Genomic DNA, 24,497 nt, shown 5'->3' with positions numbered 1-24,497 from the left:
TCTTTAATGAGACAAGAAAGTAAAATATATCCACTTTTGGAGGGCAGAAATAACTGCTAAATAGAGATGCTGTAAAGATGGATTTAATATAATTGTCCATACTTATTTCACTCCGCTAAATGCACCTTAAAATTGAGAGAAAATATGAAAGCTGTAGCTAGGAAACGTAATATGGGTTTGAGATGAGTCTTGGCACGAGGGCCACAAATCTCTGTGCATCTATTTTCATGAGTTGATTTGCACAGAAGCACAGTGACTTATGGGGAATAAATCAGTGCCCAGACTCTTGAGGCAGAGAAGGTTTGGGGTATAAGCGGGAAAGACAGTTGACTATGTATTCTCTAGCTTTATAAACCAGTCCTATGGGGTTACAACACTTAGTGAAAAAAAAATTGTCACAGTTACTATTATTTGGAACTTTCTGAGCTGCAGACACAAGCAATTGATATTTCAAGCCCACAGTTTGAAAAATAAAACCCAGAACTGGAGAGATGAACATTCTTTCCAATTCTTTATGGCTTTAGTCTCTTTATGGGAGAACTAAAGAGAAACTGAAACATCTGAGAATACGTGATGTTTTGAGCATTTCACGCTAAAGCATCCTGCCTTAGAAGAGGACAGATTGTTTACCATGATGACACAGGCAGTGAAGCAGGCTTTAAGTTGATTGTTTAATATTAATTATTTTAAAAGGAGGCCAAAGTGGAAGAATATAAAAGGACTATTCTAGAATACCCTTGGAGGCTCAGAGAAATAACTCAAAATTAAAAGGGTACTGGGATCTTGATTCTTCCCACTGTGAGCAATGTGCCAGTGAAATATGATTATCATTTTAAAGCGATTTCATTTCTCTCTGCAGTTTGATGAGGCTTGGGTTATTTTAAATTCACCTAACAATAAAAATGGTAGCTGCTTCCTGATCTCTCAGGCACAGAATTCATGTATATATATGATATCATTTTATTCTCATAACAACTTTTCTAGTTAGATATTATTACCTATGTATTACAGATGAAGACACTAAGGTAAAGAGGTTTTTTCCCAGGCTACTCAGATATTAAATTTATAAGCCAATATTTTATTTTTATTTTTTTATCTTATTTATTCTCTTTTTTTAATTAATTAATTTTTGGCTGCATTGGGTCTTCGTAGCTGTGTGTGGGCTTTCTCTTGTTGCAGCAAGCAGGGGCTACTCTTCATTGTGGTGTGTGGTCTTCTCATTGCGGTGGCTTCCCTTGTTGCGGAGCACGGGCTCTAGGCACGTGGGCTTCAGTAATAGTGGCACGCGGACTCAGTAGTTGTGGCGTGCGGGCTCTAGAGCGCAGGCTCATTAGTTGTGGTGCACGGGCTTATTTGCTCCACGGCATGTGGCATCTTCCCGGACCAGGGCTAGAACCCGTGTCACCTGCATTGGCAGGTGGATTCTTAACCACTACACCACCAGGGAAGTCCCTATAAGCCAATATTTTAAATCAAATTAAACTTCCCACTGAAAACACTAGACAAGGTTAAAAAGAAAAAACTGTGCATCAGAGAGCTAAAAACACAGTGAAAAGTCACATGGCTAAGATCTAAGACAAGGAAACTTACAGAAGTGAGTTTCCCTTAAGGATGGCAATAAACTTCAGAGTACCAGCTGAGAGGTTAACAATCTGTGTACAAGTTTTGAAAGCTTTATGGATTTTAGGGGGACAAAAAGGCGTGAACTCCTATGAGGTGGTCTGAGATCGCAAAGAATTACAGCTGCTGAGTAAGAATGAAACAAATACAGAAGTCTTAGCAGGAAGCTAAGCATAGCTTGGAATTGTCTCCATTTCTGAAACTGGAATAAAATAATCACAGATTGCTAGCAACCTAGCTCTCTGATAAAAGCAAACATACATTAAACTCCTGCTATTCCCACACAAGCTTGTTTCTCTTCCATTCTTTTCAAACTTCGTTAATGGTAACAAAATCTTTACATTTCTCAGCTGGAAAATCTTTGATAACTCTTGACTCCTCTTGTATTCCACATATCATATCCTTCCAGTTGGTCCTACCTTATAATTTTATCCATAATCCAACCACATCTCACCATATCCTCTTCAGCTCCTCTGGTACAACCTACTGCTAGGCATTACCTTTGGAATACTCATTGTTCTTCTATTCATTTAATTAAATTCTACTTATCTTTGTGATCTGGGTTTAAGCATCATTTCCTCAGGAAGCCTTACCTATTCTATCTCATTCTGCAAAATCCTGTTACAATATTTATCAAATTTGTATCTCATTAACAGCACTTGTTACAATTGTATTTTTTTTTTGCGGTACACGGGCCTCTCACTGTTGCGGCCTCTCCCCGTTGCGGAGCACAGGCTCCAGACGCGCAGGCTCAGCGGCCATGGCTCACGGGCCCAGCCGCTCTGCGGCATGTGGGATCCTCCCGGACCGGGGCACAAACCCGTGTCCTCTGCATCGGCAGGCAGACTCTCAACCACTGCGCCATCAGGGAAGCCCATGTAATTGTATTTTTAATAAGATTAATCAATCAATGTCTATCTCTGACTTTATAGGATCTTATATTTAAGCAAAACTCATGACTGTTGCATGTGTTTTAATAGCCCCAGAAGTAATCCAGAGCACCCACAGTAAATAACTGGATAAGTATTTTTGAAATGAATTAACTAAATATAGTGATGGAGAGGTCAAATATTATACACCAGAGAGTGTCCAACATTTTCATCCTTCTGTCCTTCTGCCCAAGTTAGGAGTGATGCTTATGAATAATCAGGGAAGAACCTAGAACAAATATTTAGAAACGGGAAAATCAGGATATAGAAATCTGAAAGAGAAAATTAAAGCAAAGTTATATGTCTGAAAATCGTCATTTAATGGTGGAACTGGAGAATTGTCAATTAGAATGTGATGGGTACTTTTTTAGCCAGACCTGATTGCAGTGGTGTCTACGTTCAGTGCTTACATAAATTAGGACTTAGTAGGTATGTCTGTTCAATGCTTGCTAGTTGTCAGTGGTAAGTTACATATTGTTTGCGTGTTTGTATATGAAGGGTTAATACAGGGTTATAGGTGTGGGATAGGAGGTGGAGGGATAGGACAGGTGGAGAAGGAGGACTCCAGTGAAAGTAGATGACAGGCAGAGTGAAGTAAGTCAGAAAGAGAAAGACAAATATCATATGCTAACACATATATATGGAATTTAAGAAAAAAAAATGTCATGAAGAACCTAGGGGCAAGACGGGAATAAAGACACAGACCTACTAAAGAATGGACTTGAGGATATGGGGAGGGGGAAGGGTAATCTGGGACGAAGTGAGAGAATGGCATGGACATATATACACTACCAAACGTAAAACAGATAGCTAGTGGGAAGCAGCCGCATAGCACAGGGATATCAGCTCGGTGCTTTGTGACCACCTAGAGGGGTGGGATAGGGAGGGTTGGAAGGAGGGAGATGCAAGAGGGAAGAGATATGGGGACATATGTATATGTATAACTGATTCAGTTTGTTATAAAGCAGAAAGTAACACACCATTGTAAAGCAATTATACTCCAATAAAGATGTAAAAAAGAAAAAGTAGATGACAGGGATAGATAGTGTAGTCATCTGAGGTTTCTTAACTCTCATCGTTATACAAGTTTGTTCGTTTCATCTACAAAATTTATTTTTATCATAAAGTCACTCAGTTTTACTAAATGCTTTCAAAATGCTGTGCTCAAAACTCATGCTAATTGTTATAACTTCTATGGAAACTGTCTATTCTCATGGGTAGTAGTTTACTTCTTTATAGTTTTGACATCAGCTTATTTCAACTGAAAAATCTAAAAGGCCATAACACAGCTAATTAACTCATTGATTTGTAGCTTCTTAATGACTTGTTTATTTTAAAGAAAACTAATTAAGCATTTCAGAAACATTGAAAATTACTTAGAATAGACTCAATAGTTCTATTATATGTCCAGTGCCCAAGATAATTAAATGAAAATCATCATAGTAGAATGGCTGAAGCTCCAGATGGACAGCCAGGAGGCTTACATTTTGTTCTAGTTTTGTCATTAACTAGTTGCTTCACGTTGGGCAAGCCAGATATTCTTTAACCAGTATAAAAATGGAGACTTAAAAATGGTACACATTTTTCACAGAAAATTGCAGTAAAACAAATGACATATTCTACACATATGTTTCAAAAAATGTCAAATTCTTAAGCCAATGTTTGGATTTTGCCTTTGATAGCATGACTCTTTTTTTTTTTTTTTTTTTTTTTTTTTGCGTACGCGGGCCTCTCACTGCCGTGGCCTCTCCCGTTACGGAGCACAGGCTCCGAATGCGCAGGCTCAGCGGCCATGGCTCACGGGCGCAGCCGCTCCGCGGCATGTGGGATCTTCCCGGAACAGGGCACGAACCCGTGTCCCCTGCATCGGCAGGCGGACTCTCAACCACTGCGCCACCAGGGAAGCCCAGCATGACTCTTTTGGTCAGGGATATTTTTAATTGAAATAAAGAGAAATTCACTCAAGCTAATTAATGTAAAAGGGCCCTGAATGGTATAATAGTATCTCATGAAATCCAAGTGTAGAAAATACCAACAAACTCAGGAAATACTGAGCACCATAAAGAAAAAATCTGATGGACCCATCCTAGCTTATGAATTCAATTCATGGTTGAAGGCACCTTAGTAAGAGAAGTTCAAAGTCATATTGCAAATGTATAATTATAGGGCCCCTAACTGACACACTTGTTTACCACTCTTCCTTAAATAACTTCTTATTCAGGACATTTAGTTTTCAGAAATCAACTACTGAATGAATATTTAAAGCAATTCTGGTTTTATATTGTCTTTAGTTTAATAGTTTTATTTCAGTTCTGGTATTCTAGCAAGATTTTAAATAATCAAAAGAAGTCTATCAATTGGTATAAATTCAGTGAACACTTCTAGGAGGAGGGGCTGCTGAAATAGTAGTCCAGAATTTCAGGCAGAAAAAGACTGAATAGACATACAAGAGAAAATATCTTAGAACCTGTGGTGTCATGGGAAGGACAGAGACTAAAGGAATGTTAGTGTGTCTGGAATAGAGACAGAAAGTGTCAACGTAATAACAAATGAGGCTGGAGACGGCTGTAGGTACCTAATCATGCAGTGCCTCATGGATCACATTTTGGACTTCTGTCTTTACAGCTCCCATTTGGAAACAACTCCTGCGGTCAAAGTGAGAGCTGAGGATAGTGTGAGTAATTTTGATCGCAGTGGGGTTGGAGAGAGTAGAATAATCTAAGAGATATATATATCACTGATAAAATCCATAAAATTTAGTGATGGTTTGGTACTGGTTGGGAATGAGGAAAATGTTTCAAGCGTGATTGCAATGATTTTAAAAATGCTTATTTAAATTTTTTGACACACCTCCCTTCAAAGGGTGGAGCCTAATTTTCCTCCTCTTGAATGCTGCCTACACAATGTAAATTCTTGATGACATGAATTCTGTAGTTTGATCATAAAATGCATTGCTACTTCCACCCAGCTCTCTTCTGGGTCATTCACTCTTCCCTCAGCCACTCAAGTAGCTACATGGAAGAAAATGAGAGCTTCTACCAATAGGATTCACGAAGTTGCCAGTCATTTGACTGAGCCAACTTGAAATCAGAGTCTCTTCACCAGTCAAGCCTTCACGTGGCTGCAACCATGGCTGACATCTTGACAGTAACCTGACGAAAGATTCTGAGCTAGAACATCTAAAGCTGTTCCTGAATTTCTGACCCATGCAATGAACATTCATTGTTGTTTTAACGCACTAAATTTCAGGATAATGTGTTATACAGCAGTAGTTAAGTGATGTCGACCCAGCTTTCTGGCTAGAGCAACTGTATGGATGGAAACATCATTCACTGATATAGGACAGCGGGAAAAGGGGGACCAGCTTTGAGAGTTACGATAATGTGTTCAATTTTGGACCTGTTGAATTAAAGCATGGTTTTAAAACATCTAAGAGACACATATCCAATGTCATAGGTTATCTATATTGAAAAACAGAAATTTGCAATGATATTTTACTGGATGGTTTCTTTGAAAACTTTTAGTAAGTATGCTGGCACCTAAGGGCCATCACACTTGCCACCCCTTCTACCTAAACCAATCTCCTCTAGGTCCCACTGTATGGCTCCCTCGTCACCTTCAAGTCTTCACTCAAAAGGTCTCCTTGAAAATGTCTTCCCTTCTGCATATACACACTGCTATATATAAAACAGATAACTAATAAGGACTGACTGTAGAGCACAGGGAACTCTACTCAATACACTGTAATGACCTACATGGGAAAAGAATGGATATATGTATATGTACAACTGACTCCCTTTGATATAAAGCAGAAACTAACACAACATTGTAAATCAACTATACTCCAATAAAAATTAATTAAAAAAAAGAAAATGTCTTCCCTTCTCACATTTTCTCTCTTCCCTATCTGTTTCTGCTTTACTTTTCTCCATAAAACATATTATTAGATAAAATACTATTCATTCACTTATTTATTTTTATGTTTTCCTCTGCTGGAAGATAACTTCTTAAGAGCAGGGATTTTTGCTTATTTACTATTATACCCCCAAATCCTGGAACACTGATTGAGATATTATATAAATATAATGAGACATTATATAAAACCACTGAGATATTATATAAGTATTTTTGGAATAGAGGAGTAAAAATAGTACTTGAAATATATCATGAGACGGATAGGGCTTCCCTGGTGGCACAGTGGTTGAGAGTCCGCCTGCCAATGCAGGGGACACGGGTTCGTGCCCCGGTCCGCGAAGATCCCACATGCCGCAGAGCGGCTGGGCCCGTGAGCCATGGCCGCTGAGCCTGCGTGTCCGGAGCCTGTGCTCTGCAACGGGAGAGGCCACAACAGTGAGAGGCCCGCGTACCGCGGGAAAAAAAAAAAAAGAATTGTGCTGCTCTCCTGAATCTTATTTGACAAAACACCACTTAGACCTTTAAAATGTGCATAAAACTTTTTAAAAAACACATTCTCGGGCTTCCCTGGTGGCTCAGTTGTTGAGAGTCCGCCTGCTGATGTGGGGGACACGGGTTCGTGCCCCGGTCCGGGAGGGTCCCACATGCCGCGGAGCGGCTGGGCCCGTGAGCCACGGCCGCTGAGCCTGCGCGTCCGGAGCCTGTGCTCCGCAATGGGAGAGGCCACAACGGTGAGAGGCCCGCATACTGCAGAAAAACAACAACAACAACAACAAAAACACATTCTCTAAATTTCATTTTAATCTATTAATCTACTGTATTTCATAAAAATACAGTAAAATAAGGGGAAAAAAGCACCATAAACCCACAAGCCAGAAATGAGTGATACAGAAATCATCCTTTTACTTGAGATGTTTAACTGAGTTATATTTACAAAGGAAACAATACAGCAGAAGTAGTACTGCTTTATTTTGATCTAATTGTGCTTGCATGAATGCTTACTAATAAAATGCATTTTTATAAATCCCCAAATCAATAAGATTGAGGGCATAAAACCATGATATTTTTAAAGCACCAGTCTCTGAGTCTCTGAACCTGAAAAGAATATTAAAGTGGAGCCATGCTAAGGTTGTTTTCTGTAATAATATTGAACCAGCAGAGCACCGACTTATTCAGATTATGGTAGATATTCCCTTTTGTGTGACTACAAATGTTTATGTTAATGTCACCTTTCAATGGAATGTGTTCTGACTTAAGCATATTTGAGTTATTGGACATTTTTCTTCCTGTGGTGCAGGAAGCCCTACATTTGTCTGTTCGTTACATTCCTTTAAGGAGAGAGGAATGGCACAGAAAAAAGAAGGGAATCAAACAATAAAGCAAAAAGGAGTTTATAATTGGAAGTGGTAAGGAAAGGTAAATGTAGCAGTGAGTATAGTGTTGTTCAATTTCCCTCTAGCGAAAATTAGACTACACATCAAGGTTTTTATTGGATTATATTCTTTTTAAAAATTAAGAGTGAGAAGAGCTTAGCAAGATACAATCAGTGACTGTACATCATACTTAAAGCTAATATTCATCTGAGGTTATATACACCCTTCTCCCTCTGCCTCACCTCCATTCTTTCTTCCCGTTTCCACCTTCCTTCTACTTAGGTGCCTAAACTATTTTGGGCAAGACATTTACAGTTTCCCAGGAAACAAAAGGATTGTAAAAGCTTCTAGATTATAGAAGTTATTTCCTCTTCCTGTAAGAACATGTTTTCCTTTAATCAAGCATAACAAAATCTCTGGAGGTAATGCCTCCTAGGAAAAGACTACCTATTTTCAAGATTGAAAAGAAACGGGTCAGAGATGTGAGTGGACACACCTACACTGCCACACATGGTGTTCATGTATAGAACCCTGAGAAGAGCAAAAAGTTTGAAAGTGGGTCTCATTCTTATATTTTTTGATGAAACTATTCATTAAAAAAAACTTACTGTGATTCTAGCTGAATGAGCCACATTTCACCTTTTAAAGAATGATGTGATCATTCCTTTTTCTAGTGTAGAAGAGCCTAAATCACTGTGCTCTTTTGGAAAAATAAGCAGTTAATTTGAATGAGGTGATGTGGGCTCTACCTCTGACTTTGCCACCTAAATGAGCGAGGCCTGAATAAAGATCATGTCCTAGGCTTCATCCCGCTCCTCTGCAGAGTGATGGGGGCTTTTGCTCTCACGGGGCTGGACCGACTCTTCCAAGAAAGCTGGGAGCACAGCCTGTCCAGTACCAGAGGTAATGTGGACTCAGCTATATTCTGTGTTTTGTAACCATTAAATCAGCCTAAACCTGTCTGCTTCGTTGTTCATCTTTATCTCGACTAATGACCTTGTCTCCTACTTCAAAGAGATAACTGAGCATGCAACTGAATAACAAAATCACAATTCCCGTCTCTACCGCCTGCCACATTCTGCCTCCGGTCCCAGAGAAAGACTTAAGACTTCTGGTTCAAAAGCTGCCCCTCAACGACTGCTCTTAAAACTCTTCCTTTTCACCTCATCAGTGACTTTGCCCTTTCTCTTCTGAACCTCTCTTGTGTTTTCCTAAGCATTTCCTAATCTACTGACTTCTTTCTTCCAGGATGTGAGCAAGCTCAAATCTCCTTTCATTGTAAAAGCAAAATTAAACAAGCAAATGAAGAAGTGCCTGCCACATCTGTGTCCACTGTTACTTCCTCATGCAGTATAGCCTCTTCTAAAAAAGGGAATCTATATTTTTCTTTAACGCACAATTCAATCTTCTAACATAGCTGTACATGTATTTTTGTATCAAAAGGCTATTTATAATCTTCCACATTTCTTTTGGTTTTTATGGCATTTGATATCATTGTGTTATTGATCATTCTTTTATTTCCAAAACTTTTCTTTTTGGTTGTCTGACGCACTCCGTGTTAGTTCTCATTTTTCTCTTATCATAATCCCCATCCTTTTTTTTTTTTTTTTTTTTTTTTTTTTTCCCCTTCCTTTTTTTTTTTTTTTCTTCTTTTTTTTTGCCCGTACCTCTCCTTCTGCTCATCCCTTAGAAGCTGGTGTTTTTAAGACAGTGCTTTTCAAATCTGAATGTGCTTTATGACTCATCTGCCGGGCTGGATAAAATGCAGATTCTGACTCAGTAAGTCGTGGTGAGTTTGCAGTTCTAACAGCCTCTCAGGTGATGGTTATTCTTCTGGTTAAAGGACCACATTTTGAGCAGCAGTGCCCTCGGCAGGGAAGGACTTTTTGACATCTGCAAGCCCCAGTGGATTACAGGTGTGCTGTGTTAGCCACAGCTCAGCCTGCAGTGTGTGAGATGGTGCAGCTAGAGCCAGGCTTGAGGACTGAGAGTCACCAGGCTTATTTGTTTGTACAATGAGATGAAACATCCATGTGTGCTCAAGTATTAAAAAATGTAGGAAAACCTTGCCCCAGAATTCTAGCCATCCAATCTTATCTAGTCCCAGGTCTTGTGTTCTCACCTCTGTGCTGAAGTTTTCCATCAACTGGATATCTCATAGGCATTACATTCACCATACATATCTGGAACTTAACTTATGATACTTTTCTACATGGCTATGCCTCTTCTTTTATGCCCTATTCTTGTCGTGGCACTATTTTTCACCCAGTTACTAAAGGTATAAATATGAGGCTTATCCTAGACCATTCTCTCTGATCCTCCACGTCCAAGCAGCGGACAAGACTTTTTTTTTTTTTTTTTGGTCATTTCTCATATTGCTCCTTTCTCTCCATTTTTGGGATGTCCTATTGCATTAACCGTTTTCTACTCTCCCTGAGGCCAGTTTTTCCCTTCCCCACTGTGAACATACTTTCTGTTAAGTTCTCCATATTGCTTCCTTTTTTTGGATAATAGTTATACTTTATTTGTATACTGGAATATTTATTCTTATCACAAACATTCAACCATTCTGCTTGAATATAAGCAGCATAATGTGTTGTAGAAAAATAATAAATTTCCCCTTTCTTTTGAGAAAAATCAAGGTAATGATCTCAAGTTGTGCATTTTTCTACAAATATTAGGATTGAAAAAATAAGAAAAAGGGGGTAAAAATAAAAATAATGCTAAACACTGAAAATTAGAAGAGTCAACCATGATATCTACTATTTAGAATAAGCTGATGTTTAGAAACATTTGAAAAAGTTTTGGAGATTTTCAGAGGTCTTAAGTTTTCTTCAGTGTTTGCAGTAACTTTAACTAACCTGCAAAATTATCAAAGTGTTCCCTTTTTTCTATATAATAATTTGGAAATGATTCATATTATAAAAAAGATATACAATCCCAATTTTAAAAATTAATGTTTGAAAACCAATTAATTTTGGCAAAAAGTAAAAGGTGGTATAGTTGAAACATTTTGAGAAACATTTTAAAATGGAAACTTCTTGGGACTTCCCTGGTGGTCCAGTCGTTAGGGCTCGGTGCTTTCACTGCTGTGGCCCCGGGTTCAATCCCTGGTTGGGGAACTAAGATCCCACCAGCTGCGTGGTGTGGCAAAAAAATAAAATAAAATGGAAACTTCCCTTTATTCTGGAAAATTATATAAAAAATATGACCTACATCCCCTCCAGCCTTGTCTGTCATCCCGCGCCTGACATATAATGTAGCTTCCAGTCACACTGAACCAGCTGTGGTTCCTACATTTTTAATGCTGGTTTGTGCATACATCTTTGCACAGGCAGTTGATTCTGCCCAGATCACCTTTGCTTCTCACTTTGACAATTCAATTCAAGGACCACATCTTTTGAAAAGTTGTCCTGCCTCCACGCTGCACCCCCCCACTAACAATTATGTGCCCTCTTGTGCGCTTAGTGAATCCTATGTTCTCATTAAAGCAGTTCTCTCTCTCTCTGTCTCTCTCTCTCTCTCTCTCTCTCACACACACACACACACACACACACACACACACACACACACGTATTATCACTTTCCTGTGTATCTCTCGTCTAGACAAGTGCTCTCCAAACTTCTATAATTGCCCACTCCAAAACTTCAAAAATATCCAAACATGCACTTCCAATAAATGTATACATTATTACGTATATGCTTGCATGTATACGTATTGATAAATATGTTCCTTGACAATATTTTACTCATATATATGCATATTACTAGTAATCTATATATCAAATTTGCCTGAGGCTTATTTTATTTTTATCAATTTTTATTTTTTAAAACATAGTGATTCAATATTTTTATAGATTGTACTTCATTTGTAGTTATTATCAAATATTGGCTCTATTCCCTGTGCTGTACATTACATCCTTGTATCTTATCCATATTACTTCTTTAGTGATATTTCTGAGACACAGTCTGATCATGCTCCTTTCCTACTTGCAATAATTCCCTTTGGCTTCACTTGAAAGACTGAGTTCCATAACGGTGAATGTAAAATATGAGCTGGAGCCTCTGGACCTCCCTTCGCATGCACTTCCAAAAAGCCAAACATGCCACTTCCATTTGCAACTTAGTGGCCGGAACTTGGCCACATGGACACTCAAAGCTAAGAGTGAAACTGAGAAATCTTTAACTTCTTGGAAATGCCTTTAAAGATAAGCCTCTTCTTCTTTTCTGATAGCTGGAAAGCAGCTACGATTTCTGAAATCAGAGCATCTATCTTGGATCTCAAGGAAGAAATCCTACGTTAAGAATGACAAAACAAGAAGATAGAAAGATCAGTGAACTCCCATTCCAGATGTGGTCTGGTTGCTTCCATGGTTTTTCTTTTCCTTTTTTTTTGAAAGAAAAACAAATCTTTCTTAAACCAATATTATTGTGCACTTTCTGTCAGTCACAAATGAACCTAATCTGAACTAACACAGCTATAAAGGGCTAGTCTGTTTACCCCTTGTTTATTTTCCTGCCACTCAACATCTTTCACATCTACCACTACAATGGATTTTAGAAAAAAAAATAGCTTCTTTGAATAAAGGCTACTGATATTAGGTGAAGTGAGAAATTAGAGCTGTAATCCTAAGTACATATTTTCTCTTAAGGAGTGATTAGTGCGTTTCTGACTGTGTTCGTTTAAAAAAAAAAATGTATTCCATAGATGGATACAGCTTTACCCATTACATTTTTAAAGTAGCATGTTAAGTACAATCACTCAGTGTATAGAAAAGCCACCCAGCCCTTCAAAGACAGAGCTGAGATCTGACCCTGAGTCGTCTTTCTCTAAATTCCTTCTTGTTTTCACATGTGCACACAAGTGCATGTACAGAGAAGACTGAGGCAAGAAAAGTTAGTTTAGAAACCATCTAAAATAAACTAGCTCTTTCCTGTAGAGGTATAAATCTCATCTTCTTTTACTACTGTATTTTTGAGTTTGAATTTTCATATGTTCCAGGAATTTGAATTTTTTTCATACTGATTAAGATTTTCCGATGTAATTTTTGCTGTAAGTTGACGTATATAACCGTACAAAAGCACACAAAGAATGTCATACACTTTGGCCTTTTGAAGTAGAGCAAAATTTTAAGTTTACATATTATTATTTAGGGGGAGATAGTTAGGCTACACATAAAACCTAATTCTCTATATAATCTCAGTAGGCACCAACTGAGGTCTGCAGTAGATTCTGTGTCTTTGATGATACGTACCGTATTTAAGATTTGTAGGAAGAAAGAGATAAGCCCAATTTCAGGAATTTAAGAGGGGAAAAAAAGATTTCATAATCTTTTAAAGGGTTTTAAAGTTTTTAGAAAGAAGCAACATGAGGCAGAAGGGAGATTTCTAATGGTTTTATCCATATAATCCTCTGCTACCTCTATTCTTCCCAATAAATAAAACAAGAGGCAAGAGAAAAACACGGAAGGTGCATTCCTTCTTACTAGGCAGTACTATACAAAGTTGGGTCCCTTAGTGTTTTAATAGACTAAAGGTAATTCTCTTCTTAAATAGGAGCAATTTAAGAACTGGTGGAAAATATCATTTAATGTATATTAGTGTTTTATTATTTTATAATAAGAAAGGAATTTATAGAGATAGATTGCTTTTAAGTTTTTCATTACGATTTTATCATGTGTCATTCTTCTTTCCCTTGTCAGGAATGTAATTGTTTATAAAACTATGAAAAGTCATAACTCTCTCCTTTTCTTGGATTTTTGTTTTATTTGATCTACTAATAATTAAGTTTCAGTACTCAGACTTCGGATACACATTTAAATGATACAAATTAAAAAAATATATGTATAGTGATATCAACAGAACTAGTGAATACAAAGTAGCTTATGTGAATATTCTCTTCCCTCATAAGCAAGTGATAACAATGAAATATTTTGTTTAGAGAAAACTATTATTGGAATAAATATTTGCGGATGTTTTCTAACACGCTACAATAGTCATATAGATTTTCCCCAGGAAGTTAGTTCTAAAACAACACAAAGCATGAATTTATTAGACAGGAAAACTTGGGGGGCCCATGGTTGAGATGTTACTATCAAGTTTGCCGTATCCTCCATTTCACATGGAGACTGGCCTGTTGTCTTTTCTAAGGATGCTTTTTCTGTCCGAAACACTCTTCCCTCTTTCTTGCCCACTCACATTCCATCAACTGTTCACGGTCCATTTAAATTCTCTGCCTCTTTATAAAAATTTTATACTCCTCTGCATTCCAAAAAAGATATTTTCTTTTCCCAGTATTTACAATTGTTACTATTTTGGGTAGTTGTTCATGATTACATTTTCAACAATTGCCAGCAAAAAAGAAATTGTCAATCAACCACCCTTTATAGAGTCTCTTGGGCTTAAAACATTAAATGTATGTGAGTAAACAGATTAAAGGCAAAAATAAGTATTCTGTGATATCAATGGTTCTCAGTTTATCTAGGGAATTGGAAACGTGTCAGTGATTCTGATCCCAGAACTGTGAGAGGTGCCATAATAGAAATTCAAACATTATGCATTGAGAATATGCATTATTTGATTATTATTTAGAATGGTCGTTTAATTATGTCTTCTTTTTTCACTGCAGAGATCTTACAAAAAGTAGATAATTAAAAATTATATGTTGCTTTAAAATATATTTTATATACGTATATATGTATTTTATATATACATGAAATAGTTATTTGCTACAACCATTTTTATATTAAGTGCTATTCCCTTTTTCCAATGTTTAAAAGAAGAAGCTATCATGACATGGAAGCTCAGTACTGCTTCATTTTGTAGAGGTGGAGATAGATCCCAGATAGGAACAAGTGAGACATAAGTAAGTAGTGAGGAAATGGAAAAACGTAGAAGAATATTTTCTGTGAAAGAAAAGAGAGATAAGAGGCAAGTGGGTAAATATATTACCACAGACAAATAAAATTGGGAATAAAGAGAAAAAACAAAGCACCAAATCTCTCACTAATTTTCCTCCTAAATGCTAGAAGGAAAGAAAGACAGCATAGTATTTTTATTTATGCCTAGAATTATTTATTTGAAATTGTAAATCTGCTTTGGGGGGGTGGGGAGAAGTGTTTCATTTCAGAAATGAGTGAGCCCTGTCAGTGTGCAAGACACTCTTTTAAGCCCTGGTGATAGAACTAGAAATATGTTACTGTCGCTGCCCTCCAGGGCTTCACGGTTTGAACTAGAGGCAGTATTCAGGCCATTACCACAGCCCTGGGACATATGCAATAATAAAGGTACTGTATTCCTGGAAGCACAGAGGAGGTATCCTCACCTAGACTTGGGGGAGCTCAGAGAAGGATTCTTCAAGAAGGTAAAGTGAGTTGAGTAGAAATTAGCCAGACAGACAGAATGCATATGGTCCTCCCAGGCATTTGATGGATGGTATTTGAGTGGTTGTTTCATCAACGTTCACATCATTTATCTTCCCCCAATTCCCCACCTTAAGTATTGTATGGCCAGTATGAACCAAACCAAAGCAAAACAAACCAAAGCAAAACAAAACCAAACAGCAAGATAAACATCGTTTTCTGATGATTTGCTGACACCTTACTGCCAATTAATAATCATTCCTACTTTCTTTTCTATTAGTAGCATTTTACTTGTTACTCTATTTTCTTTCAATCAGTTTTTTTGTTTTATGTGGACCATTTTTTTAAAGTCTTTATTGAATTTGTTACAATATTGCTTCTGTTTTATGTTTGGGTTTTCTGGTCGTGAGGCATGTGGGATCTTAACTCTCCGACCAAGGATCGAACCTGCACTCCCTGCATTGGAAGGTGAAGTCTCAACCACTGGACCGCCAGGGAAGTCCCAATCAGTTTTTATTTTAATGGTAACATTACTCTCAGCTTTTTGTACATATCCCTGAACTCCTGAATTGAAGAATATCCAGACCTTATGTCAGTACTAACTGTTGAGATCCTTTCTATAACAACTATAAATTTAACTTTGAAAAGGAATTTGAACTTTTTCATTTATCTTACTTTGAAAACAAAAGAAAGTCAACAGAGTCTAAATCATAGAAAAATAAACTGTAAATGATATTATCTCCAAGATTTTGTTTTTTAAAAAATAGTTTCATGAAATTATGAAAGTCATTGAACAGTGATGTTGGTAGAGGCAGCTGTGATTTGAAATTTATTGATGAAAGCCTAGTGGCTTCTGGGAACTTTATGTACTTACAGAAAAAGATGTCACTAAAGTTTCCTAATGCTTTTAGGATTAAATTATCTTAAACGGTGTCAACAGATAAATGATTGCTTTACTTCTAGGTCATGACTCCAAACAATGAAACTATACAACTATAGCCTAAGTATCATAAAAAGTAGCAACCTTTACACCATGCATTCTCAAGAGGGGTGTTATCACCCCAAGGAGGGTGGGTGAGAGTTTTATCTTGGGGGTGAAAAATCTTATTCTTCTTACATATAAAGCACAAATCTATCTCTATCTCTATGTATCTATGGCTATATACTACACATGAGCAAATATACAATGTACTGTGATATTACAATTTCATGCAGGCAATTAGAAAAAAAAGTCTAAAAATATCTTTAAAGGGCTCCTTAGGAGGCAATGATGGGGAAAATAAGTTGAGAAATAATGCATTATACAATAGAAATCTCAATTTCTCATGGTGATAAGGAGAAGCAAATCTATCACTTTTCCACTGGGAGCTGCCAATTTATGTCTGTTTTACAACTTCTCAGAGCCGGTAACATCTTCTGAGGCAATTTATTTGATCTTATAGCCTTTATGGTATCTTGAACACAAGATTCCCTTTCCACTCCAAGTAATAACACAGGTTGAAATAAAATTCAAATCTAGAGTTATAGACAGATAAACAGAGATGACAGGTAGGTAGGTGTCATCTCAGTGCGGATCTGTTGTTTTATCAAGCATGACATTGAATTAAATATTATGGCAGTAAAACAAGATCAGAAACAATCCTATCCTCATGGGGGTTACAATCAAGAAGGAGAGACAAGACTTGCATGAAAATCTAAAACACACATTTGAAGGTGATGTCACGTCCCCCCCTCTACGGTGGCATATTATAGAAAGTTGAGATTCTGCTTCTCCAGCACATTGCACACTGCCTGGAAATGCAGTCATTGCTCCACAGACTTTTATAAAGTTACAAAGAGATTCAGGTAGACTGCTACAGGCACCCTGCAACTGGAGTATACAAGCTTCATGCATGGAGCAACCACATGGAAAATATTATCAATTCAAACTGTGTCTCAAATAAAAAACACACTCTCCACAAGCAGGATGGTCATTTTAAGTGAAGAAGCAAGCATGAAAAAAAAGGGAAAAAATACAGAAACAAATATTTGGGGAGAGGGAGCACATGTGCCCAAAGGAAGTTTCCTATGTCCAGGAGAAAACAGAATGACATTTTGTTTTTTATTCATTAAAATTATTTGATAAACATTTTCCTTTTCAGGTAAAAAGGTCCTTATTGCTGGAAATTTTAACGTTTACAGGATGACTACCTGTTATAGATTTTTTTTTTTAATATTTATTTATTTAGGCTGCAACGGGTCTTAGTTGCGGCACGCGGGCTTCTTAGTTGCGGCACGTGGGATCTAGCTCCCAGACCAGGGATCGAACCCAGGCCCCGTGCATTGGGAGCGCAGAGTCTTACCCACTGGACCACGAGGCAAGTCCCTGTTATAGATATTTTTGAGAGATTTTCAAATTTAGGTACAATATTGGATGGACTAGTTACCTCCAATGTAAGCCCAACCAACCTATATTGGCAATGTTTGTAAAGTAGTATCAGAAATATCTCAGGGTCTATAAATCCTAATTGGTTATTTTTGTCAGTGTGTAAATTTTGCATGCACTCCTAGAGAATGCTTCATCGTTTGCATTGGAAGTTATTCCATGCAATAAACTATCTCAGAGGATGTTAATAACCTTTCCACTTTATGCTATTCTTAATTGTACCACTGAGGTTACTGCTTCTGTGCATCAAATTGTCTGAGAGGTACTGGCAATACTTCCTCCTAAAAATATCTCTAGTATGGAGATTCTGAAAGAATTTCAGAAATACACTGTAACGGAGCTGCTTTTTTTATTTTATTTTATTTTATTTTATTTTTTGCTATTGCTTCCTCTTCTGACAATATCTGAGGATTTCAAACTCTGTTTCTTAAAATGTGTGTGGTTGCCATGCAGTTGTTTGAATAGCTTCATTTTCTGGGATGAAAGAGCTCATTCTATTCACACACTCTGTTTGTTACTAAACAGTTGGTCCTGTCTTAGAATGCCTGCCTTCACTCCAGAACCAGTTCTCGAAGCTAACTCACTTATCTCTCTTCTTGATGCATTTTTCCAACAAGACAAAGCTACAGCTTTCTTCTAGTGGAGAAAGACAAACCACCCATGTTTCAAAATGGACATCTGCATACACAGGAGTTCATTTTCAATAAATACAGTTAATCCAAGTATAACGCTAATCATTTGGCGAAGAGTTTAAGAGACAGGTTTGGTGGGAAAATCAAGGAGGATTCATCCAATATGCTTCATGTAGTAAGTAAAAGTTAAAGATGCATCTTCTCCAAAATAATTCCCTAAAAGTCTCCTGAGAAAACTTAAGTTTTTAATCATCCATGACTGTGGACTAGTTTATGAGATTAGTTGAAATTAGAGCATTCAAAGGCTCTATAGAAAAGGGATAGATATATGCTATTGATAAGAGCAAGTCCTTGGGATCGACAGTATAAAATTATGATAAATCTATGACTTTGTCACTTATTTATGACCAGTCGCATCTCCACAGTTTAGCTCAGGACTCTGAGTACGTCTCTGTGCCCTGCTCTAAATATTCTACCTTCATCTCATATAAATATTTTTTCTGTTTCTTGTTCTTTGCACACAGTGTGATCACCTTTGTAACAGTTGAACTGTTCAGTCTACAGTTCAAGCATTGTCTCTGTGTTCTCAGGTGACAGCAGGATACCCAGATCTACTGCTACCATCTCAAACTCAAAACCAAGTTCACTGTCCCCTTTTCTTCCAACAATCCAAATCCTCTACCTGATTTTCTTTCTTTAAAGAGATCATATTTTGATGAAAAATTCAAACATGATCTCCAAACTCTAAAACAAGCAGATTGTCCTTTTCTTCTAGTAGTCTTGTCATTGTTGTCTGTTTACATAGTTTTTTACTATTACTGATGATTATTAGCAATCTTATGATTAATTGTAATTTTGAGGTAAACTCTACCTCTGAAAGAAAGGGATTTATAGAGATATTTTGAGCCCAGTTACCAGACCATTCCTATAATGATAACTATCCAGTTATAATTAAATGATTTGCTTCTAAATTTCATCCATATTCCATTATGAAAGGAAGCTGCAACTCCACATTTTGGCTGGTTTATTATTGTAGTCAGCTCAATAGTTGTTGCTAGCAGAATATGATTTTAAACCATAAATTGGAAATCTTTCAACTGAATTTGACCATCACCATTCCCTTAGCACATGATAGGCTTGTATCATTCCTATTGCATAGAATATTTTCTTTATATCTCATTTCTGCCCATTGAACAAGCATCTTATAAGATCCAGCACAAGTACCAACCCTCTGGGGAACTTCCCTATTTCACATTGCCTAAAACATTGCTGTTTCTGTTTGTCTTTTGTCACTGGACCTTTGTATTTTCTTTCCTGCTAGACTCTAAGTTCCATGATGAGAAAGGGGATAATTTCCCAATCATCCCTAGCCAAACTGTACCTAGCACAAACATGTGTGCACAGAATGTGATGAGGAAATCTTGTTGAATTGCTTAACATTACACGTTAAACACATATTTGGTGATTGACTTGCCTCAGTACATAGTTGTGTGATCAAGGGAGAGAAAAATTACATACAAGAGGAAATATTTAAAAGCTGTTTCCTGAATCTGCAGAGCAAACTGCTTGAGGCATTGACTAGAGAACTGGGCCACGATCCTTCTACACTTAGGAAAGCATATGATTATTTATAGATACAAAGGGAAGAAGCATATATTATGTGTAGCATAATTTAAAAACACTATGTAGAATCCTGCTACAGTACCTACATACAAGAAATCATCATAATAATGACTTTATCCCCTGAAGTACATTTTCTTCAAAATCTTACATAAGAAAATAGACCCAACATTAAAAAGAATTTTCCCCATCCTCCAAAACGTACCAAAAGCAAAAAATAAGAAATTCTATGCCAAAATGTTTTTCTTAGGCTTTGAAGTAAATCAAGAAAACATTTTGTTTGTGATTATCATAAAGTATGAAATTCATACATTCAGTGTTTTGACACAATATACCATAATTTATTCAAATAGCAAGTCTGTGTTGGTATCAAACTATAAAGATGAAAAACAAAATTGTATGTTGTGAAAATAATTAATTTAGATGAAATATTTTTGGCAGTTCTCCTGCTTTTGGAATTTGTTCTGTAAGCTCTTCATAATCATCACTTATTTACATTTCAAAGAAAGCTGAACACTGGTGTTTTGTTCTTTATTTTATTAGTATGAGAAGTAGAATCCAAAAGCCATAGGAAAATTTTTTCAAAAAACAGCAATATCTGAGCAAAATGTGAAAATTTTAAAAACTTCACTACTAGGAAAGGTAGATTTTTTATGTCTGTGTCTGACTTGTATTTATTAAAAGAATTCACCTCTTTAATAAGTTCCCTTTAAATATTACATTTCTAATACCTGATGTATTCTGATAATGAATACTCCTAATTATAGTATAGCAGTAAATGTTTTTGTTTTGCTGTTTTTGCCTTAATAAAACTCATTTACTGGGGTTTCCCTTGTGGCGCAGTGGTTAAGAATCTGCCTGCCAATGTAGGGGACACAGGTTCGAGCCCTGGTCCAGGAAGATCCCACATGCCGCGGTGCAACTAAGCCCATGCACCACAAGTACTGAGCCTGTGTGCCACAACTACTGAAGCCCACGCGCCTAGAGCCCGAGCTCTGCAACAAGAGAAGCCACCGCAATGAGAAGCTTGCATACTACAATGAAGGGTAGCCCCTGCTCGCCTCAACTAGAGAAAGCCCACGCGCAGCAACGAAGACCCAATGCAGCCAAAAATAAATTAATTAATTAATTAAAAAAAATAAAGTGGTACTGACTTGTAGAATCTCTGTGGGGAGAGAAGCTTCCTAATTAAAAAAAAAAAAAACTCATTTACTAAAATGTAGAAATTATGCCAAGATAGAAACTAAAATATTATCTGTGGACTTGCAATAATAGTCTACGAAAGCACTATAAATTTTTATAGTAATGTTGCACTGATCAAATTTTGTACTAGTAATAGCAACAGGAACTCTCATATATTACTGATAGGAGTTTAACTAGGTAAAACTACCTTAGAAAACTTGCAGTATCTACTAAAGCTAACCATACTCATATCCACCCTATATTCTAGCAATTCCTCTGCCTAGTGAAACTCTTGGACCCAACTCATATAGTCCCCAAAATGCACGTATTCACATGTATTCACCAAAAAAAGGCATGATCAAGGAGGTTCATAGCAGCACTAGCCAAAACCTAAAAAAATACCCAAATTTTCCTCAGTAGGACAATGGGTAGATTGTGATGTCTTCATATAATGGAATACCATACAGAAATGAGAATAAACAAGTTACTGCTACATGCTATAACACAGATAAATCACATATGTTTCATAAAAATAAAGCAGACTCAAATAAGTATATAAAGTTCAAAAGCAGGAAAAAGTTTTATTGTCCCATAAGTCAGGATAGAGATGATTTTGCAGCAAAGTAGTGCTTGGGAAAAGATATGGTGGTAAGAGGGGGCATGGTGAATGCTCGTGTGATGCTGACAATTCTACTTCTTGATCCGTGGTCTCTTGACATGGTGTTACCTTTGTGCCACTTTATTTGGAACTCTGTTGTTTGCACATTTTTCTTTGTGCATTTATATCTCAATAAAAAATTTTAAAACCTTAAACCTATGGGAAAAAAACGCTTCTACTAGTATGTTATTTAATTAAAACTTCATATATGGTTTCTGGTTGTTGTTCTTAACTTCCAAATTTCCCTGGAAATAATATTTTTCAATTAAAAAGATATATTTATGAATTTAAACAAAATACTTTTTTGACTTTAGTTTTTCCTTTACATGTTTCCTTTTTTGCTCAATACCTCACGAATAGGCTTAGCGAACAAAAAATGGTCTCCATAAAGAAACTGTATTTTGCAAGATATTTCCAGTAGAGGGAGCTTCACTTTCTAAAGGAAATTTCTATAGAAAATTTTCCTTCAAGGACCATCACTAAAAAATAAAAACACTTAATTTTTTTATGTATGATTAAAGTTCTTCATAGAGTGATGGCTACTAAGACCAGTCTAAGATAGAGAAAACTTTTTTTCGATTTGTGAACGAAAAAAGAAAAACCTGATGAAGAATATATGTATCACCAAAACTTCTATATTGGGTATGTCTTTTTCAAGTGATTACATTTTTAGACTATTCATAAAAAGCATTTTAAACTAAATTATTTAATATTAATGAAGATAAATTCTAAGAATATATCATAACAAATATTATGGTGATTTGCCATTATACAAATTTGACCTCATCGATCAAAATATTTTAGTTATTAACATTAAACTTCCTAAACCTAAGTATCTATCAACTAAGCTCTTCTGATTTCTTTGGAAAAAATAAATATGTGTATTATCTAAGATTTTAAGAAATAATTATGGTAAAATAATTTATCTTATGACATGAATTTTGTACTCCTTTCCATACAATTTACATAAATGTAAAAGCTCTACATTCTTTGCTTTGGTCACTACGTATGAAACTTGTAACAATTGTAAAGTTACAAAAATTTACTGTCATTAAAATATTTTTCACTGAAAATATTCTGATTTACAATGGTTTCAACACCTCACTTCAGAAAAAATGGATAATTTCAGAAATATAATAACCTTCACAACTAGGTCCTGTTACTAAAGGTAGTTATTATGGGATATGCTATGTTTTTCTAATGTGCCTAACGATAAAAACTTGACATAGCAACCCAGAAAAGAATATTTACATACTTCAAATGGAAACCATTATACAAATAACTTAGTTACTCTCATTATTTGATTTCAATCTTCTTGAAAGTCTTGTGAGCCAAAAAATGGAAATTTTAAGGTAATTATAATAGTAAAGTAAAATTTATATTGTTGGTTCAAAAATCCATGAGCAGTATCTTGCTTATACATTGTTTGATGAAGAATGGGGGTTAAATTACTTGATCTGTGTTTAGTCTCTCTTCTCTTTTAATTAAAAAGAAAAAAAAGAAAGCCTACCAAATATGACTGGATATGATAAGAAAATGACACATCATAGAACAATTTTACCATTCAATAGGTTTCTTATTACTTTCTCCAAAATAATTATTCTTGGCATAGAACATATCTGGTGATTTATTTATTATTTTGCCTCCATGAACCAGGCTCTTTAGAAAATAGTACTTGCAAGGCCTTTATTATTCTATTCATTTGAACTTAACCTCTAGATATATCAACAATGTTCAGAATATCTCTGATCACTAAATGTTTATGCTCTAGATTTTTTTTTGTCTTTTAAAAAGTAAGTAATGTTCCATTTCTAATTACTAAATGGTTTGTAACTTTCACAAAAGAGAGTAACACCCAGAATTTATAATTCACTTAGAAAAAAGAAACACTTAAAGCAATTTGAGAAGGAAGACCTAGGCTTTGGAAATATTTTTTTGCTAGGGTAACCTCAGCTGCAAATAATATAAGATGCCAGTTACTAAAATACATTAATTAGTGAAAACAGAGCAAAGTTATATGTTGTAGAGGTCTCAAGAGATAGACTGCTAGATACCTTTAGATAGAAAACAATACGATTTAAGGGACACTTTCAACAAGTCAACTTCGAGTTGCATTCTTGGTTTCATCCATGACAAGTAGTTGCAAGGCTTGAATGAGTTCTCCAACTGTTAAATACAAGTGGACTCACCTGAGTAGCAGTGCTGCTTCCCAGAAGTAAAATCCCGAAACTAATGTCCGAAAGTGTCTCACGTAGGCCATGATACGGAGGGAAAGATTCACGACTCTGAAATGAGTCTTAGCCAAGGCATGGGGAAGGAGAAAGCCGGGAATGAGAGTGTGCAGTCTAACTGCGTGTGGTGTTGGTGGAGAGCAACGCCTGGAAAGCTTCAGCACCTGAGACAGCTCCCCGCGATCCGCGGAGACCCTCTCTTTCAAACACTTGAAATTCCCTTTCGACCCCTTCTCTGAGCAGGAGCTGAAGGGAGATTCACAGGATTACACATGTGCAGGTGATTTATACAGTGACAGCGGAATAACGGATGAGATGAGAAGTCTGAGGTGCCTAGGTTCTGGGCAGCAGTTCACGGGAGCTCTAGCGGCAAAAGAAGAATGCTAGTCCTTTCCTGACTCAGACCCACGACTGGAGAAAGAGCAACAGCGGGAGCAAGGATGCGTCTGCACCTGCTCCAAGCGCCGCCCGCCCGAATCCCACTGTCCACCTTTGGGTAAACCCCGGGCCACTAGCGTGGCAGAGGGAAGCGGGGGCGGGGCCAGACGACA

At 36.7% G+C, this 24,497-nt stretch overlaps 1 protein-coding gene across 2 annotated transcripts in view; it reads right to left on the bottom strand.

Moving 5' to 3' along the window:
- The window catches only part of GLRA3 (glycine receptor alpha 3), a 156,566-nt gene extending 132,576 nt beyond the window's left edge, over positions 1-23,990 (bottom strand). Inside the window, exon 1 of one of the 2 annotated variants that reach the window (XM_027087922.1) lies at positions 23,905-23,990. In XM_027087922.1, coding sequence (XP_026943723.1) covers positions 23,905-23,975 — 71 coding nt within the window. In that variant the 5' untranslated portion in view covers positions 23,976-23,990. The remainder of the gene's footprint in view (positions 1-23,904) is intronic. The other variant, XM_027087923.1, reaches the window with a different exon arrangement.
- Positions 23,991-24,497: the final 507 nt, after the last annotated feature.

Source organism: Aethalodelphis obliquidens, unplaced genomic scaffold, assembly GCF_003676395.1.
Source record: "Aethalodelphis obliquidens isolate GAN/ISIS:26980383/991018 unplaced genomic scaffold, ASM367639v1 scaffold61, whole genome shotgun sequence".
In the NCBI taxonomy this organism is placed as follows: Eukaryota; Metazoa; Chordata; class Mammalia; order Artiodactyla; family Delphinidae; genus Aethalodelphis; species Aethalodelphis obliquidens.
The sequence above is the reverse complement of the archived record's forward strand: the minus strand, read 5'-3'. Positions and strand labels throughout refer to the sequence as shown.